Below are 18,952 nucleotides of genomic sequence, written 5' to 3'. Positions count from 1 at the left end.
CCAAATCTGACAGGTCAGCCTTGAAGGCTCTACTCCGGGTTACCCAGGCTATCACTTCCGGCCCTGCACCTTATACTGTAGCCCTTGTGGAGGCTCCTGATTCAAGCTGTTCCTTCCTTCTTTATCAAACATCCCCATTTCCATTTACCTACATCATCTCATCTCCTTCAAAGCCCTTCTCTGCCCTCCTCATGGCTACAGGCTCCCATGGCACAGCAGTGCAACACAGCTCTGTGAGGTGTCTCAGACCAGGCTCAAGCAACCAGAGGTCAGGATGCCCCTCACAGGTAGACCAATTGGCAGTAAGTCACCAGCCCACAGCCCCACAGCAAGGGTGGTCCCCTCCCTCTGCTGAGGCACCCAGAGCTCTCTAGCCACAAGGCTCAGCAGTCTCAACTCCACAGGAACCCCCCTGGATAGACTACCTGCAGGAGAGATGGGGGGGGGAGGGCTCAAGTTGACCAGAAGTTTAGAGAGTTCTGGGGAAGCATCTTCCTGTAGGGAAGGCTAGGGATTTCCAGTGAAGAGGAGCCAGGAATGACTGTCCAGGGAAGGGCCCAAGAGGTTGTAAAGGGGAGCAAAGTCAGGGGGGTGAAAGTCAAAAAGTGAAGGCAGCATCTCTGTAAGGGAAGGGCTTGTGGCATGAGTCAAAGTAGGGAGGAGCCAGAGCCCTTCCTCAGTTCAGGCATGGCTGGGCAGGGGTCGGGAGGGCCGATAGGCTTCCCTGTCCTCCACAGAAGCAGCTGATGCTGAGATGGGACGAGGGGCATAGCTGCTTCCCAGACCTTCACTGGCTGAGGTTAGGTACCATGCTCTCTGCCTTCCTCACTAAGGAGAGCCCTCCATGTCCTTGCACCCCAAGGACAGGATGCATGGGGCTTTAGCTTCTCAGCAGCCCCAAAGTGTTCACTGGGGTCAGGTCTCAATGGGAAGTGGGCACGTGAGGCACCTCTGGCCTCCCCTAGGCTACTCCTTGCCTTATCCTGTAGCTCTAGCCCCTCACCTATCCCCTGCCTGGAGCCAGAGCCAAGGAGACTCGGGTGCCTTGGCATGCCTCAGAAGCATTCTTGACCATCAGTCACCGCTCCAGGAGCCCCTAGCACCTGCTACCCTGCTTAGCAACTCAGCTACTTTAAGGTTGGTGGGACACACGTGCACAGGCAGCTGCACCATCACATGACAATGCCACTTCAGGCAGCACCCCCACATTCACCGCCCTCTCGCCAGCCTCCACCAGCCTCCAACGCCAAGCCAGGAGATGGACAAGGGCCATTAGAACCTAGTATGTCCAGCATCAACCTCTATCTCCAGTGGAACTGGGCTGGGGGAGGGCACAGAGCTGGGTCCCAGGAACCTCCAAGGACCAGTCCATTCATGGATGAATAAGAAGCCCCCGACACCAGGAAGAAGAGACCAGTATGACCTTAGCATGATGCATGGGAGCAGGTTCCAGCAGTGTGCCCCACAGCCCAGCAATCTGACCAAACCAAGTAGGATTCAAGAGAAGTTCAACTCTGCATAGGCAATACCAGTTGAACAGTGTGGTCTGGGGTTCACCAGAGGGGCTAGTGGCCCAAGTAGGCAGCTGTTTCCCTGCCTTGTACTTGTCCAAGTAGACCTTCTAAAGCTGCATATGCGCAACAGGCCAGCATGCCCAAGGCCTCTCCAGGGATACAGTGGTCAGGCTCAAGAGTCCACTATCCTAGGAGTGTCACCACCTAATCCAGGTAAACTGGTCACCTAAGCAGTCAGGCCATCTATAGCACTGGCAGAATCCCACACAGCACATCCACTGTGCCCACAGCAGTGCGAACCCTACCCTGCCTAGGTGAGGTGTGGGGTGGAATGGCGCTATGTGGCTCCAAGCAAAGTTGCGGCAGGACCTCTCTCCCTGAGCTGTCCTTGGGGTCAGAGCCAGCAAAACCAGGCTGGGGAGCTGGAACCTGCTTTGTTGGGCTCGGCCTGGGCCTCACCATCAACCCTCCCCAATGGTACATACACAAGCCTCTAGGTCTTTGAGGGCTGGGACCTGCGGTCGGATTCGTGCCTACTAAGAACCCACAGACCCCAACCCTCAGCAAGCATTTAGGCTTGGAGTGGCTGACAGTGTTCAGGGCCTGAGCAGGTTCAAGGCTCCAGGATGGCATGGAACAGGCAAGGAGGGTTGCCAAAGCCACAGTCAGGGCTGGAGGGACACCCTGAGATTCCTCTAGACAAGGAGGGGCTGCTCCCAGGGGACAAAGGCAGGGTGAAATGGAGTTCCCTGCCAAGGGAGGGTGCTGCCCAGCCCTGGCCAGTTTGGGGAGGTGAGGAGAGGCAGCAGCTATGCCACTGACTGGCCAGGGAGGAGCAGCCACCCCCACCCCACACAGGCAGTTGCCCCAGAGGAGAGACAGGGAGGGGATGGCTCAGCCTTGATCCACGTGTCTGCTGGGCAAAGACACCGGACACGGGCCTAGACAGCTGGACCCTGACATGCCATGCTGTACCCCCCCCACACCAGGACCCACCCCAACCACCCGTGCCTCTCCATGTCCTATTAAGGTCATGGACAAGGGGGTTCAGTGAAGCGCATCCACCCCTTCCCTGTGCGCCAGCCGCCGAAGCCGGAGAGCCGGGCAGGCGAGACTGGCAGGTACTGGGCTCTGTCGGAACAACGGTCGGGACAGCAGCCGGGGACGCGACGGTGAGCGGCCGGCTGTCAGGCTGGCTGACCTGGCAGGGGCCCGGGCGCCCAGGGGGTGGGCAAGGGCCATGGATGCGGTACCTTTGTACTTCTCCCGCACCTCCTCGTAGGCCTGGATGAAGTCCTGCTCATCGGGCGGCGGGCCGGACGTCAGCATATCGGCCATGCCGGCGGGAGCGGTAAGCAACCGGCCGCTGCGAGTAAGGCCGGCCTCCAGCCCCAGCGGCTGCTCGGCCCCCTCCGCCACCGCGGCTTAAAGAGGCCGCCCCCGCCCCGCCCCGCACCCAGGATGCCCCACGGGCGGGGCGGGGCCGGGCGGGCTGGCCAGGGAACTGCCCCGAGCTTCGCAGCTCCCAGGCACTGCTCCCGCAGGATTCCAGCCTTGCTCCCAGTATCCAGGTGGGAACAAGTCCCTGCCCACTTCCGACCAGAAGCGGCAGGCTGACGGCCTCCTCACCTAGGACCCAGTCCCCGAGGTGGCCATCTCCAACTCCTCTGCTCCAGGCAACTTCGCCTGGTCACCGGGTGAGGTCTTTCCCTCATCCCCTTTTTCCCCCACCCCACCCCCACCTCCGCAAGATTACTTAGAACTCTCTGGTTTCAACGGTGGAGATAGTTGGGTAACTCCGATATATAAGAAAAAATAGCTTAGTAATAAAAGAATTCCTCTTTACCCATCAGAATGGCCAAGTCCTGTCTCCCAGCACTGGCACACCCTCCTTTCTGGACTGCCAGAGCACCCTTCCTGGGAAACTTCAACCATGCACCATGAGCTGAAGTCTCTAACTCAATCCTAAGACTGACCAGAGTGCACCAGAGGCTGGTGGCTACAGCATAAAAGGACAGTGAACACAGCAGATCACCAACCCCCCCAGCAGGGGCTGCTGAGGTACCTGTAGCCCCTCAGCCCACTCCTGTCTTTAAAGGTCCAGGGAAGGGGAAGCACATTCATGAATCCAAGTGGGGCAAGAACCTCTTTCTTTAAAATTCTTCATAATATGAGAAAGACCAGGTTGTGACTAGTCTTTGCTGTCTGTCTGCTGAGGTTGGAATGTGGTGGGGAGGGCATGTTTCTTGCTGTTCCTCCACAAGCTGCTACTATGCTTCCACCAATAAAGTTCACCTCCATGCTGAGCAGCTGGCTTTCCAGCCCTCAGTCCACCCTCCCTGTCTCCTACAGGGTCCCATCCTACCTTTCAGGTGCCTGATCCTCCCCTAGAGGGTCCTAGCAGTGGACTGGGGTCAGAACTCCCTTTCCCAGGACATCTTACCCAATAGCCTCCAGCCTTAGGTGACCCACTTCCCAAAGGGACAGGCTGCCCTCTAGCTAGCTACCTTCCAACTGTCTGTTTTCTCCCATGATGCTTTTAGTTCTCCTTAGACCCGCAGCTCCTGAAGGAATCCTGGCTCCTGGCTCACAGAGGTGCTGGGTCTCACAGATCAAACACCCTCTCCTTTTAGACTGCAGTGTCTCCCCACCCTTAGGTGGCAGCCAAGACCAGGGGAAGCAGCCTGGCTTCGGGAGACCAAGAAATTATCCCCATTGCAGATGGCTGCTTGGACCCTTTGCGGTGGAGACCACAGATGATGCAGCTAGAAGTCAAACCTCCAATCTTCGGCAGCTACCTGTTTCGAGCCAGCAGGTGGCACTGTGCTGTCTGCACTCACCTGCGACAGAAGAGTCCCTCCCTCACAGCAGATACTGTCTGACCTATCCAGTACAGACAACTGCATACGCACACATCCCGAGCCTAAGCAGCACCTGTGCTAATGAAGGCAGACCAGAGCCTTCCCTATTACCTGCAATTCGGATGACTGCCCTCTCTGCAGGATCCAAGACACTCCCGTTGCCCCCAGAGCCACCTCCGCTTCTCCGGCTTCGCTGTGTCTTCCCAAGGTTCCAGGGCAGTGTGTCCCCGGGGCTGGGTGAGCCACTGCTTCCATTGGAACTGCCTTCAGCCACTGGCCGCACCCCAGAGTCTTCTCCTGACATGGCCTCCTGGAGGGAGAGCAGGAGGGGGTTCACCCTTTCTGCCTGTGGGGGGGAGTGGGTACTGCACATGGACCCACCACCTCCTATACACTGATACCACACTCACAGACCCTGCTTCACAGACCCTGACCCCTGCCTGCTCAGCCCAGACTTCACAACCTCTCCCCCATTCATACCTACCTTCAACTTCTCCAGCTCCCACACTGACCATCATTACTTTCTCTTAGTCAAATACTGTTCATCCCCCTCCCCAATGCAGAACACTGACACCACCCTCCACCCTGTCAAACCCAGAGGGGAGGAAACCATCGCCTTCAAATACACATCCATATGGTCCCTGTAACTAGGACACTGGCTTTCATCCATCCCCCTGAATCGCAATCCTGGACTCCCTCTCCTCAAATCCTCCAATGGACTGGCAGTGATCCAGCAACAAACACTGACCAGGGCCCCTACTGTCCTCCTCTTCAGAAAAAGGCCCTCAGCCCCATTCCGTGGACAGGGCACTGCTACCTGTCTCCATCTCTAGGAGTCCCCATCACCCTACCCCACCTACAGCCCCCGCGCAGTCCCACCTCGATCTCAGCAGCGAAGGCCTATAAATAGCTGGAGCCGCAGGGGCGTGGGCTGCGGGAATTCAGCTGCGGCAAAGCCTGGGGGAGCCCAGCGGCCGCTCTAGCAGCCCACCATCTCACTGCAGGCGCAGCCAAAGCGCACGCATACTCATGCGTGCACACGCTCCATCACCCCGCCCCGAGAATACTGGCGTGCAAGAGGTGAATGGGGCTCTGTCTCAGCGGCGGCGGTGGAGTAGTGTGGGGGCACAATGTGGGCTCTGTGCCTCCGCCCTCAGGCCAAGAGCCCAGAAGGAGTCAGCGGTCATCACCGATGCCTCCCCCACCCGGCTCCTCCGCTGCCCCCAGTCCAGAGCCCTGCAGGAGGGCGCGCCTTGGCTACAGCCTCTCCTACCCACACCCGGGCACCTCTCGTCCAGTTCCGCAATTTCCCGATTGCTGGGAGGTGTTGTCCTCCCGAGCGCGGGACGGGCTGCGATGAGAACCTAGTTCCGGGTGGCCTGCTGCCACCCCACTCCACCCCATCCCCGCAGCTCCCGCAGCTCCTGCGCGCTGCAAGTCTCTCCATACCCTCTCGGTCCTACGCGCCTGGGGGTTCCGCTTGCCTCCTCCCGGCCGCTGCAGCCAGATTGCTGGGGGAGGCAGGCGCAGGCGGGGCGAACCCAGAGCCCCGCCCCGTCCTAACCAAGATCGGTGCTGAGCCGCACCGCTGAGCGAGCGATTCCCCGCGTGACCAGGAGTCCCAAGGTGGCAGAAACGGAGCCCACGGTGTGACTAGATAAGGCTCCCCAAGCGAGTACACCTATTCCGGGCAAGGTTGGCGCCCCACGCGTGCAGACCAACTGGGTAGCAGGGAGATGCCACCGGCGAGCCGCGTGAGGTCACGGGAGTGCGCGGCGTCCAGACCTGCATCTCAGCGCTTCCAGAGTCGGTAGCCCACCGCCGCCACCACCCAGCCCCGAACAGCTGGTTGCGGCCCCAGCCACGCGGATGGCCCCCCCCAACTCCCCAAACAGAGATCGGATTCTGGGTTCCAGCAGGCTGGGCCGCCCGGCTGGCTACCGGTTTATTCAGACAGAAGTGCGCTAGGGCGCGGTCCAACCCAGGCCGAGTGCCGGGCGGGGCACCTTCCTGCCCGACTCTGCTGACCCCTGGCGGCCAGGCCGGCCCAGGAGGGGAACCTGGCTTTGGAGCACGTGGCAGGGGCGCCCCCAGGGGCAGGTCGTACACACTGGGGGGACTGTGCAGAGCCGGGAACACCAGGCTGGCCTCTGGGGTCAAATGTCACGGGAGAGACCGAGGGAAGTTCCAGGGGAAGCCCGGGGTATGTTCTTGCAGGTGATGAGATGGGTGGGCAGGGCTTGGGTGTCGTGAAAGATGACAAAGATACTGGGCTGGTGGAGGCTGTCCACCGCGCTGTCATAGCGCAGGACCTGGCCCGAGGCCCGCAGAGGAGGTGCCCTCAGACCGTGGCAGCCCTGCCCGTAGTCGCCGGTCAGCACCCGAGCCACGAACACCACCTTGTGGCCCTCGGCGTTGGGGGGTGAGTAGCGATCCTTCACCGACAGGGACGCGTGCTTGGCGAAGTACACGCCCTGCCCATAGAGCGTGCCTGCGGGACGAGATGGGTAAAACCGAGGTCAGGGTCCTTGGGGTCCGCAACATGATCAGTGGCCCTGTCCTGCACAGGTCTTACCATTGCGGCCACAGAAGCTGCGGTTGAAACCGTGCGCGCAGATGTCAGGCACTGCAGACTCAGTTGTGCCGTGGTATAGGACCTGCTCCACCGGGCGTTGCTTGCAGCTTTGCATCAGGCGCTCCCGATGCAATTGGTACTGTTGCTGTAGCAGCGGGTTTGACACACGCTCCACCTGCCAAGTGTTAGGTAGTCGGGGTCAGGTTATCTGTAGTCCCTCCCTATACCACCCCAGGAAAGAGCTGAATTCCGCAATGATGAGCCCTCTAGTGGAGGTGTTAAGAATTGAGGGAAAAACTTAAAAGCCCCCATCACTCGGCCTAGAGGAATATACATTAATCACCTCCATGCCACAAGTGGCATTGGAAGTCTGGCTTCCAGGAAGGCCTGACTCCTCCAGGAACCCCACCTACTCACCAGAACTTAGAACCCACAACCAGGTTTCCGTAGTGAAAAGCCTACAGTGCCCATAGGACTTCACTTCCAATGCCAAGATGCCCTTGGGCCTCTCAGTAGAAAGTGGGAAAGAAGGCCCTGTGTGACCAACCCAAGGTCAGCCCTGTGGTAACAACAGAGGGTTTTTTTATTCTTTAGAGATTTATTTGAGCTGGAGAGATGGCTCAGTGGTTAAGAGCACTGGCTGCTCTTGCAGAGGACCCAGGTTTGGCTCCCAGCACCATGTTAGCCACCATGTGGGTACTGGAAATCAAACCCTGGCAACTGTTCATAACTCCAGTTCCAGGGTATCCTATGCCCTCTTTTGGCCTCCTCAGGTTTGCACACATGTGGTACACTTACATGCATGGAGGCAAAACACTCATACACATAAAAATAATAAATCTTTAGAAAAAGACAAATATTTAAGGCTGAGTGTGGCGCCATACACCTTTAATCCTAGCACTCAGGAAGTAGAGGCAAGTGGATTTCTACAAGTTCAAGGACAGCTCAGTCTACATAGGGAGTTCCGAGACAGCCCGGGCTACACAGTGAGACCCTGTCTCAAAAAAACAAAACAAGGGGCTGGAGAGATGGCTCAGCGGTTAAGAGCCCTGACTGCTCTTGGAGAGGACTTGGGTTTGATTCCCAGCACCCACATGGCAGCTATGAACCGTCCTTAACTCCAGTTCCAGGGGAATCCGAAGCCGTCTTCTGACCTCTGTGGCATTGCACGACATGGGTGCACTCACATACATGCAGGCAATACACTCATACACATAAAATAAAAATAAATGTTTTTTGTCTTTTTGAGACAGGGTCTCCCTGAAGCCCCAGCTATCCTGGAACTCACTATGTAGACCAGGCTGGCCTTGAACTCACAGAGATCCACCTGCCTCTGCCTCCCAAGTGCTGGGATTAAAGGCATGCGCCACCATGCCCGGCAACAAATAAAATATTTTAAAATAAAACAATAAATTAAAAAACAGGGAGCTGGCAAGATGTCTCAGTGAGTAAAAGATACCTGCTGCCAAGTGTGACGACCTGAAATCCATCCCTGGGTCCTACATGGTGGAAAGAGAGAACGAACTCCAATAAGTTGCTCTCTGCTCTCTGCACAATAAATAAATATATAAACCAAAAGTTTTTTACTATTTAGTTTATTTTATGTGTATGTATGTGTGTAGCTGAGTGGATGTATGTGCATCACATGCATGCAGGCTGTTGTGAGCTGCCATGTGAGTGCTGGGAACCCAACCTGTGTCCTCTGGAACAGCAACAAGTGCTTTTGATCACTGAATCATTTCTCCAGCGCCCCAAACAGAGCATTTAAGAAAATACTAATTAGCCTCTTGAGAGATGGATGCAAAGACCACATTCAAGAAGACTAGCTGATATGAAAAGAGTCTGCACATAAGAAACAACACCTTGGGGCTGGAGAGATGGCTCAGTGGTTAAGAGCTCTGACTGTTCTTGCAGAGGACCCAAGTTCGATTCCCAGAACCCACATGGAGGCTAACAACTGCCCAAAACTCCAGTTCCAGGAGAATCCAATACCTCTGACCTCCATGAGCATTGCACAACATGGGTGCACTTACACACATGCAGGTTCATACACTCATACTCATAAAATAAAAATAATATTTTTTAAATCAAAACTTTAAAAAAACACAGCACATTAAAGGTAGGATTAACTGGGCTGGAGATGCAACTCTGTGACACAACACAGTGCTTGTTTAGCAAGTGGATTGGATCCCAATACAAAAAAGAAAAGGGCAGGGGTCCTGGAGAGATGGCTCAGAGATTAAGAGCACCAGTTGTTCTTGCAGAAGACCCAGGTTCAGTTCCCAGCACCCACATGGCAGCTGACAACAGTCCATAACTCCGGTTCCAGGGGATCCAATGCCTTCTTCTGACCGCTAAGGTCACGACACAGGTGCACTTACTTACACACATGCAGAAATACACTCATACACATAAAATAAAAATAATCAATAAAATATTTTTAAACAGAAAAGGGAAGGAAAGAGGTAGGAAGGGAAGGAGGGAGAGAGGTGTGATGGGAACAGGAAGAGGAGGAGGAAGAGAAGGAAGAACAGGAGGAGGAGGAAAGGATTGCTGAGTTAAATTCTTTGGGCGGGCCAGAAAATGAAATGATTAAAGCTAAAGATTAAATCCCACGGCACTCTAGAAGATTTAAGGAACTGACGCAGAAAGCAAAGCTAAAGAAATAGAGAAAAGCCGACGGGGCAAGTAAGGACATGAAGCGGCGGAGGTCTCCGCTCTGCCTCAGAGGAGCTCAGGATGACAGACAGATGGGACACCTGTGGACTCAGCAGAAGGCACTTCCCTGAGCTGGAAGCAGTAGTTCCAGATGAAGAGAACCACGAAATGCCAAGTTCGTGGAGAAAGACACGGCCCTGGCATCTAACAGGAAAACCTTAGCTTTTGAAGTGAAGAAAATTTATGAGTGTGCACGCATACGCTTAAGAGCACTTACTGCTTTTTCAGAGGTCCTGAATTCGGCTCCCATCACCCATGTCAGGTGGCTCATACCCACTTGTAACTCCAGCTCCAGGGGAGTCCAATGCCTCTGGCCCCTAAAGGTACCACTCACGTGTGCGCGCGTGCACACACACACACACACACAATTAAATTTCTAAAAAATCTTTAAAGAAAGAAAACACCAAGTAATTGTTCTAACTTTTCAAGAAAAAACTTTTCCCAGGAGGCCTGTGAGATGACTCCACAGGTAAAAGCACTTGCTGTACAAGCCTAGAACCTGAGTTCAATCCCCAGAATCAACCTAAAGGTGGACAGAGAGGATCAACATCACAAAGTTGTCCCCTGACCTCCACATATGCGCCACAGCATGCATATGCACACATATAGACTCTGCACATACACAGTAATAATATTTTTTAAATTTTCTTTTTGGTCTTTTTTGGGGGGGTTCTTTTTGAGACAGGGTCTCCCTGTAGCCCCAGCTGTCCTGGAACTCACTATGTAAACCATGCTGGCCTTGAACTCACAGAGATCCACCTGCCTCTGCCTCCTAAGTGCTGGGATTAAAGGCGTGTTCCACCACACCCGGCTCTCTTGCTCTCTCTCTCCCTCTCCCTCTCTCTCTCTCTCTCTCTCTCTCTCTCTATATATATATATATATATATATATATTAACTTTAAGAACGAGGAAAAAGAGCAATGTCTTTAAACATCTGAGGGAAAATCTATTTTGAATCTGAACACTATTCACCCAGCTAAGATATTAGTGAAGACAGAAAGGACATATCAGCAAACGAGAAAACATGAAAGTATCTATCAATATCAAATTACAGTTGCAAAACAAAACTAATTATAAAAGGCTATAACTTTTTTTGGTTTTAAAAATATTTTGTTGATTATTTTTACTTTATGTGTATGAGTGTATTGCCTGCATGTATGTAAGTGCACCTGTGTCATGTAATGCCCATGGGGGTCAGAAGAGGGCTTCGGATTTCCCTGGAACTGGAGTTACAGACAGTTGTCAGCCACTATGTAGGTGCTGGGAATTGAACCTGGGTCCTCTGCAAGAGTAGCCAGTGTTCTCAACCGTTGAACCATATCTCCAACCCCAGCCCCTTTTTTGTTTTTTTGTTTTGTTTTTTTGTCTTTTTGAGACAGGGTCTCCCTGTAGCCCCAACTGGCCTGGAACTTACTATATAGACCAGACTAGCCTCGAATTCACAGAGATCAACCTGCCTCTGCCTCCCAAGTTCTGGGATAAAAGATGTGTGCCACCACACCTGGCCTTTGTTTTGCTTTTTGAGACAAAGTCTTGCTATGTAGCTCAGGCTATCTGTGGACTTCCTTATTTTTATTTTTATTTTATGTATATGAGTGTAATGCCTGCAAGTGTGTAAGTGCACCCATGTTGTGCAATGCCCAAGGAGGACAGAAGAGGGCATTGGATCCCCTGGAACTGGTGTTATAATGGTTGTTAGCCACCATGTGGGTGCTGGAATTTGAACTCAGGTCTTCTGCAAGAACAGCCAGTGCTCTTAACCACTGAACCATCTTTCCAGCCCCATGACTTCTTATGTAAGCCAAACTGGCCTCAAATATTATCCCCCTGCCTCAGCCTCAAAAGTGTTGGGATTGCAGGCATGTGCCACCAACACCCACCTGGCAATATAAACTTAAAAGCTCAGAGGTGTTCACTGCCCACTCACAGATACTCCTCCTCCACAGCAGAATCTATACATAAAGGTGGGAAGAGGCCAACATACCCAGGAAAAGAAAATTCAAAATTACAAAAGGAACCTCTGAATCCTAGAATGTTCTCTTTCGCAAATCACTGTTTAGTTAGCTGTTATTTTTGTCGGTTTTTGAGACAAGGTCTCATGTATCCCAGGTTGGCTTCAAATTCACTGTGTAGCTGAGGATGACTTTGAACATCTCATCCTCTTGCCTCCCCCCCTTGTCTTCCAGTGTTAGGATTATGGTCCCCCATTTATTCATTGCTGGGACTCAAACCCAGGACTTTGTGCATGCCAGGCAAGCACCCTGCCCACTGAGATACACCCCTGGCCTGCCACACAGGTTTTTCTTTTTCCTTTCCTTTTTCCATGATTAAAAAAATTGTGTGTGTGTGTGTGTGTGTGTGTGCACATACAAGTGTGGGCGTGCCCTTGGAGGCCAGAAGAGGGTGTCGGTGTCCCCTGGAACTGAAGTTACAGTTGGTTGTGAGCTGCCCTACATCCCTACATGGGTGCTAGGACCTGAACTTCAGTTCTCTGAAAGAATAGCAATCACTTTTAAGCGCTTTCTCCAGTCTCAATACAGCTTTTGTTTTTTATTTATTTTTGTTTGTTTGTTTGTTGTTGTTGGGGGTTTTTTGGTCTTTTTGAGACAAGGTCTCCCTGTAGCCTTAGCTGGCCTGGAACTCACTAGCTATCTAGACCAGGCTGGCCTTGATCTCACAGATCCAACTGCCTCTGCCTTCCGAGTGCCGGGATTAAAGGCGTGCGCCACCATGCCCGTCTCCTATATAGTTTTTGTGACTATGGTTCCATTCACCTATGGTGGAAGAGTAGATATTTCTTCCTTATCATCATATAGCTAAAGCATGCAGGCTACAATATGAAGTGTGCTTATGCACCTTACCTACGTAGTAAAAACAATATAAATTATGAGATATCCGGAGGAAGACGTGACAGAAAAGAAAGACCTATTTTCTTCCACTTCATATTACAGGCATAAAAGAAAAAAAGTTTCTAAAGTAATAACAGAAAAGCCTCAAATGTGTCATCTAAAATTATACACTCTCCATAAGAACCAAGTAAATGGCCAGGCTTAGTGGTGCACGCCTTTAATCCCAGTACTTGGGAGGCAGAGGCAGGTGGATCTCTGAGTTGAAGGCCAGCCAGGGCTATATAGTAAGACCCAAAAACAAAGAAGCAAGTAAATGAATACAATGAACAAAACCAGCTGGTTGTTAGGTTTTGAAAGAAGATGGTGATGATACTGATGGTGGTGGTGATGGTGATGATGACAGTGTTAGTGGTGATGGTGATAATGACGGTGGTGATGGTGATGATGGTAGCAATAATGGTGAGGGTAAGAGCAGTAGTGGTGATGCAATGGTAGTAATGGTGATAATAGTGACACTGGTGATAGTTGATCATGGTGATGGTGGTGACAATAGTGATAGCAGTGATGGTTACAATGGTGATGGTGATGATAGCACTGGTGGTTGATGGTTAGTGATAGTGATGGTGGTGATGGTGATAATGATGGAAACAGTGATAATAGTGATGGTGATGATGGTGGTGATGATGGTAGTGATGATGGTGATGGTAGCTGTTGGGTATAGTAATAATGATGCTAATGATGGTGGTGATGATGATGATGGTAATGGTGACAGTAATGTCATGATGGTAATAGTGGTTGATGGTGACGGTGGTGATAGTGATGGTAACTGGTGGTCATGGTGATAACGGTAGAGTGGTGGGGATGGTGGGGATGGTAATAGAGGGAAAGGTGGTGATGGTAGCAGGTGGTGACTGTTGCTGGGTCTGGTGGTGGGTGACTTTTCCAATCATCTCTATGTGAAGACTGTTGTTATTAGCCCTACCCATAACTTTGAGCATCAGGAGTAGGGAGCACCTTACATAGTTATACACACAGTGACCCCAGGTCTCCCATCCTTTCTACCTGTCTGTGACCATCCCCCTTTGGCCTCATCTATGAGCACACACAGTCTTCTGAGCCCCTCAGCTCTTCTCCCCTGATTCCAGGTACTCACGCCTCCCTGGCCTCCAGAGCCCCTCGGCTCTTCTTTTCCCATCTGCCTGGAAAGGCCAGTGGTTTCTGGGACTTCCCTCTGACTCCCCACTAGTTGGTACTAGCTTTTTGGGAACATATTCATACTATTCATAGTTGCCAAATTTAGCAAGAATACAGGGCAAGGCCAGGCATGGTGGCACACACCTTTAGTCCCAGCACTCAGGAGGCATAGGCAGGTGGATCTCTGTGAGTTCAAGGCCAGCCTGGTCTACATACTGAATCCCAGGCTAGTTGGGGCTACAGGAAGATCCTGTCTCAAAAAGACCAAAAAAAAGTACAGGGCAAGCAGCTTCTAGGTATGTATACATACAACATATGTGTATATGTATGATGTGTACATATATATATATTTTTATACTACTGACCTAACTGACCTACATCCCCAATTCCACAAAAATACATATTTTTTATTTACAGAGAGAGAGAGAGAGAGAGAGAGAGAGAGAGAGAGAGATGGGGAGAGAGGGATTCTAGCCCTTTCCCAGCTCAGGACTCTATTGGAGACAGAAGAGCTCCCAGAACAGGACAAATATGCATTTGTAGGAATAAGTAATCCTCACATTGGCCACAAGATGGCATCACCATCCATGCTCCAGACAAGGAAACAGGCACAGAGAGTCATATAGTCCCCGGTAGGGAGCCTCACTCAGGCAGGCCTGTCAGATCCCTAACCTTATTCCCTCTGTCTCCCTTCCTCAGACTCTGAACAGCCTGGGTAAGAAAAGAGGCTGCTCCATCCCGTCAGCTTTCGACCTGCCCACAGTGAGCGGCTTTTGGTCAGTTGGTCCTGATATACAGAAGAGTACCCATGACAGGTCACAAGGCAGCAACACAGGGTATGAACTCACCCGAACAATGGAGATCTTGCTGTGGGCAGCATCCAGAGTGTCATAGAAGGCCTGCACCACATCTCGGAACTCTTTGGTATTCTCCTCCAAGCCTTCCAGCCTGTCCAAGGGCTCCTTCGGGTCCTGCTCTAACACTGATATGCAGGGGAGAAAGGGCATCAGGGCTATGTCTCAGGCACTAGCCCAAGAACAGCCCATTCTACTCTTCCCCCAAGTCCGAGGTACAGACTCACATTTGTTATCTGAGGCCCCCAAGGAAAAGGCCAAATTCTGATCCCAAGGACCAGCAAGCAGAGCAGCTAAGTGGCGGGCTGCACGGGCAGGCTGGGCCCCGAAGCCACGAAGGACGACGCAGTCACCACGCAGGACAACACTCACATCGTGGCACCTCTCCAGGCGACCCCCAAGGTCTACGGGCACCATTTGGCCTTGGAGTCTCACTGTTTCCTCCTGAAGGTGTGCCTCCAAGGCAGTTGCTAGTGCCCGGTCTAACTTGTCCATGTCCTGCTCAAAGGATGTGTGCACCACCAGCTCGGCCCTGAAACCAGTGTCCTCACCTAGGGGCTCTTCTGCCTCTAGCAGGGAGAGTGCCAAGGCTTGCCTCAGTGCAGCAGCCTCTTCCTGCTCAGCCACCTGGTCTTGAGCCTCCAGGGATCGGTGGATGGCCAGCTGCAGTTTGGCCTCCTCTTCTAGCCGTCCAGGTGCCCCAGTGCTGGAGACCACAGGCTCTTCCCTAGCTTTGGGTGTGGGTTCTTCCTCCTCCTGCCCTAGGGTTGTCTCCTCTGGTTGCTCCTCCTCCAACTCCAGAGGCAGCCAGTCCTCCCCACTTAGGGCCTCCATGGTGGCAAGGAGCTCTCGGACTTCCTCTAGGGGCAGAAAGAAGCCACTAGGTCAGCGGTCAGGTCCAGCTAGGTGACTGATGCTGAAAGATAGAGATTGGGGTAGAAAGTAGGCCTGAGAAGGACCACTGAACAGGTGGGAGAGCAGAGTGGGAGAAGAGAAGTTTTAAAAAGACCAGAAGACACACTAGGGTCCCCAAGGAGCCCTACCAAGGTTCACATTCTCCTTATCGCTGCCTGTGCTGTGGCCGGGGAGGACTTGGAGGACCTCCGTGGGATCCACCTATGAGAAGAGGATGTGAGGTTCACAACAGCCTCTGCATCTGGTTGTGAGGACGTGAGGAAAAGGACAAGGGCAGAACTCCATCTTACCCTTTCAGGATCTATGCCCAGGGTGGCGCTGACCAGATGCTCTGTTCCAAAGACACACTGGAACTGAGCTTCCAGCCCTTGAAGAAGGCACTGTCCTTCCATGCCCAGCAGGAACCTGGCACTGCCTGGGTACTTCAGGCTCAGCGTGTGGCAGCTAATGCTGCCCAGAAGACTCTGTAGCAACTCTTGGGCGGCCTGGCATGGGGCTCTGGCTCCACAGAGCTGTAGGAGCATGGTGGAGGGCAGTTTGCAAGTTCAGAGCATAGCAGAGGTACCCAGAGCCCCAGCAAGGGACAAAGTGAGGGATGCTGAAGGTCACTCACCCGAAAGCCAGTCACATCCACTCCTTCCAATGGGAAAAGGGCAACGTCTTCAAGGCTGGCAAGAAGGTCCTCATGATAAAGCTGCAGGAAGCGCATGGCCCCGGGCTCCATCGACAACACTATCTCCACCAGGCCCTCCTGCCCCTGTAGCCCTCCACCTTCAGGACTCTCCAACCCCATCTCTGTAGATTCCATGGTGAGCCCCATTGGACCCATTAGGTCCTCCTGCCCCAGTGAGCCCACAGCAACTTCCCCAGAACCTTCCTGCCCTTGAAGCCCCATAGATCCTAGGCCCATGAGTCCTACTTGCCCCAAGAACCCTGTAGAGCTTTCCACTAGGCCCACTGAGCTTACAGATCCCATAAGTTCCTGATTCATGAATCCAGCCTGCTGTGGAGAGTTCATAGTCCCCAGGCTTATGGGGTCCTCTTGCTCTAGAGACCCTACATGTCCCAAGTCACCTGGCACAGCAGGTCCTGGAACTTTCACAGGACTTTTCGTTAGAGAGGTTCCTACTTGTCTTGGTATCTCTTCAGAACCCACAGTCTTACGCCGGGCCTCTGCCAGCCCTCCAGCCTCCAAGAGAGCATGCTCAGTGGTTCCAGACCTCTGAATGGTTGCCTGATCCCCTCCACTGGTATCTTCAGCAAGTTCCTCTGGTTCCAAGACATCATAGTGGGGAACCAGGCTCAGCTCGGAGCCCTGCAGCCGGTGGTTCCGCTGTAGCACTCGTTCAGCCACTTGGAAAAAAGGAGATGGCAGAAACCATCAGGTTTCTGGAGAAGAGGAAGATTCCTGCTAGGTCCATCCATCCTACTCACCCTGCCACTGCTGAAAGGAGACTACAGTGCCCAGCTGCCTGGGCAGGCTGCGCAGTCCTTCCAAGGGTCCGCCTCCGCTGCGGCGCTCATTCTCCAGGTACAGCTCCAGCAGCAGCAGGTCCGTGGAAGCAGTGCCCCCCACCACACGCACTGCTCGGGTCTGGGGCACCCAGGCCAAGGACACTGCAGCCCCGTTCAGTTGCAGATTCTGGGCCTGCTCCTTCAGGGCACAGACCTCTGTGGGAAGTGCGTAAATCAGCTCAGACACCTCCCTTAACTAGCACCTAAGTCCCAATCCCACCCCTCACCTGCCTCTCACCTGCCTCAGAAAGGGGCATGGGTAGCTGGACCAGGGCACGGTCCTGCCGGGGGCTGGCCAGGGCCCGGCAAACCTGCACTGGGTGTCCCATGGCACACAACAGGGCCTGAACATGCTGCTCCAGGCTCAGAGGTGAAGTGCCAGGTGGCAGTCCTTGGAGAAGCACACGTGCAGCGGCCCGTGGGGGTGCTGGTCGCAGGCTCAGTGGAGCGCCATGTAGTTGGTGTTCTGCCTGGGCTAAGACCCTCTCTGCATCTGTGAGCAGAGGCAGGGTGTCAGAGCTATCAAAACATTGGCGCACCCAAGCTGCCCCTCCAGCCAGCCTCCTCACCTGCAGGCTCTTGAAAGGTGAGGATGCCCCCACAGCCAAGTCTCTGCCAGCTCAACACAGGACCCCCGCCAGAGCGGCGGTGGTTCTCAAAGTAGAGCGTGAGCAGCTCATCTGGGACTTCAGGGGGCAGTCCCTGGAGCTCCACGGCAGCCCCTGCCTCCACTTCAGCCATCAGAACCCTGGGATAGGACTCGTGAGAAGGGAAGAGGCCCTCTCCACCCCTCTGCCACCTCTCCCATTCTCCCGGGTACTCCCCAACTATGGGCAACCCCACATTTCATATTTATACTCACACGACTGCCGCCCAGGCTGGTCAGCCAGGACTGTTGCGCCTACTGAGCAGAAGGCCTGAGACAGGAAAGCAAAAGTGAAACTGACTGGGAGAAGGAAAATGGGAGGAGCCAGAGACACTGGCTGTGGTTGAGGTGTTTCCTTCCCTGCTGGAGCCAAAACTCTCAGTCCACAAGAAATATAACGACCGTCCTGCAACCCCACCCACTAGCCCCTGGCTGGCAGGGTCCGACAGGATGTCCCCTGGCCATCCTCCACCTCCTTGGCTTCTCTTTGTGACCAATCACCTTCTGTGCTGGATAGCTTCAATGTCAACTTGACACACCTGGGTTGAGGGAGCCTCAATTGGGGAATTTCCCCCATTGAACTGGCCTGTGGCCATGTCTGTGGGGTATTTTCTTGATTGTTGTATGATGTGGGAGGTGCCACCCCGGGGCAGGTGGGCCTGTGTTGTAGAAGAAAGCAGGTTGAGCAGGGGCCAGGGGAGCAAGCCAAGCCAGTAAGCAGCATTCCTCCCTGGCCTGTGCTCCAGTTCCTGCCTCCAGGTTCCTGCCCTGAGTTCCTACCTTGGGCTCCCAGATGAAGTGTGACCTGGGAGATGTAAGCCAAATAAACCCTTTCCTCCCCAAGTTGGTATCGGTCAGAGGGTTTTGTCACAGCAGTGGAGAAACAAACTAGAACACCTTCCCCATTGGATGCTTGAGTCCCTGTCCCCTGACAGCCAAGACTGCTAGGCTTCTGTGCCCCATGTCCTAGATGTGAGCAGCATTGGCTCTGTAGGCTGGTCCCTGGCTGAGGCTGACTCTTATCAATAGAAGAACCCCAACAGGTCCTTCACACCCAGTAGGCAGCCAGCCTCACATCTAAGTGCAAGTGAGCTACTCCAACCTTGGACCTCAATAAAGCTCATATATTGGGGTGGGTAAAAGTCCTTGCTGCCAAGCCTAACAATCTGGGTTTGACCTCCAACTCCCACAACTTGTTCTCGTTCTCTCTCTCTCTCTCTCTCTCTCTCTCTCTCTCTCGTCTCTGTCTCTCTCCATATATATGATTAAAATTATTTTGGTCTTTTTGAGACAGAGTCTCTTTGTACCCCC

The 18,952-nt window shown here is 53.4% G+C and overlaps 2 protein-coding genes and 1 long non-coding RNA gene across 4 annotated transcripts in view; 1 reads left to right on the top strand and 2 right to left on the bottom strand.

The window, feature by feature from the left end:
- Nucleotides 1-4,694, bottom strand: part of Plec (plectin) — a 54,763-nt gene extending 50,069 nt beyond the window's left edge. The window contains exon 1 of one of the 2 annotated variants that reach the window (XM_029564211.1): nucleotides 4,487-4,694. In XM_029564211.1, the coding sequence (XP_029420071.1) occupies nucleotides 4,487-4,679 (193 nt within the window). In that variant the 5' untranslated portion in view covers nucleotides 4,680-4,694. Of the gene's footprint in view, nucleotides 1-2,767; nucleotides 2,912-4,486 lie in introns of those variants that run through there. The other variant, XM_017798533.2, reaches the window with a different exon arrangement.
- LOC115070619 lies at nucleotides 2,576-4,472 on the top strand. The gene is made up of 4 exons (XR_003849768.1): nucleotides 2,576-2,686; nucleotides 2,797-3,211; nucleotides 3,368-3,575; nucleotides 4,236-4,472. It is a non-coding gene; the product is annotated as an uncharacterized LOC115070619 (long non-coding RNA).
- A 1,584-nt stretch (nucleotides 4,695-6,278) lies between the features above and the next one.
- Nucleotides 6,279-18,008, bottom strand: Parp10 (poly(ADP-ribose) polymerase family member 10). Its single transcript, XM_008834474.3, has 11 exons — nucleotides 17,858-18,008; nucleotides 17,565-17,743; nucleotides 17,234-17,488; nucleotides 16,915-17,151; nucleotides 16,094-16,833; nucleotides 15,771-15,992; nucleotides 15,609-15,681; nucleotides 14,793-15,425; nucleotides 14,560-14,693; nucleotides 6,951-7,125; nucleotides 6,279-6,866 (listed from the first exon to the last, which is right to left on the bottom strand). Exons 2-11 carry the CDS (start codon nucleotides 17,734-17,736, stop codon nucleotides 6,532-6,534), a joined length of 2,976 nt encoding a protein of 991 aa, XP_008832696.1. The 5' UTR covers nucleotides 17,737-17,743; nucleotides 17,858-18,008; the 3' UTR covers nucleotides 6,279-6,531.
- Between the last annotated feature and the right edge of the window lie 944 nt (nucleotides 18,009-18,952).

Source organism: Nannospalax galili, unplaced genomic scaffold (genome assembly GCF_000622305.1).
Source record: "Nannospalax galili isolate Female #2095 unplaced genomic scaffold, S.galili_v1.0 scaffold717, whole genome shotgun sequence".
Classification (NCBI taxonomy): Eukaryota; Metazoa; Chordata; class Mammalia; order Rodentia; family Spalacidae; genus Nannospalax; species Nannospalax galili.
This window is presented reverse-complemented; position numbering and strand designations above follow the sequence as displayed.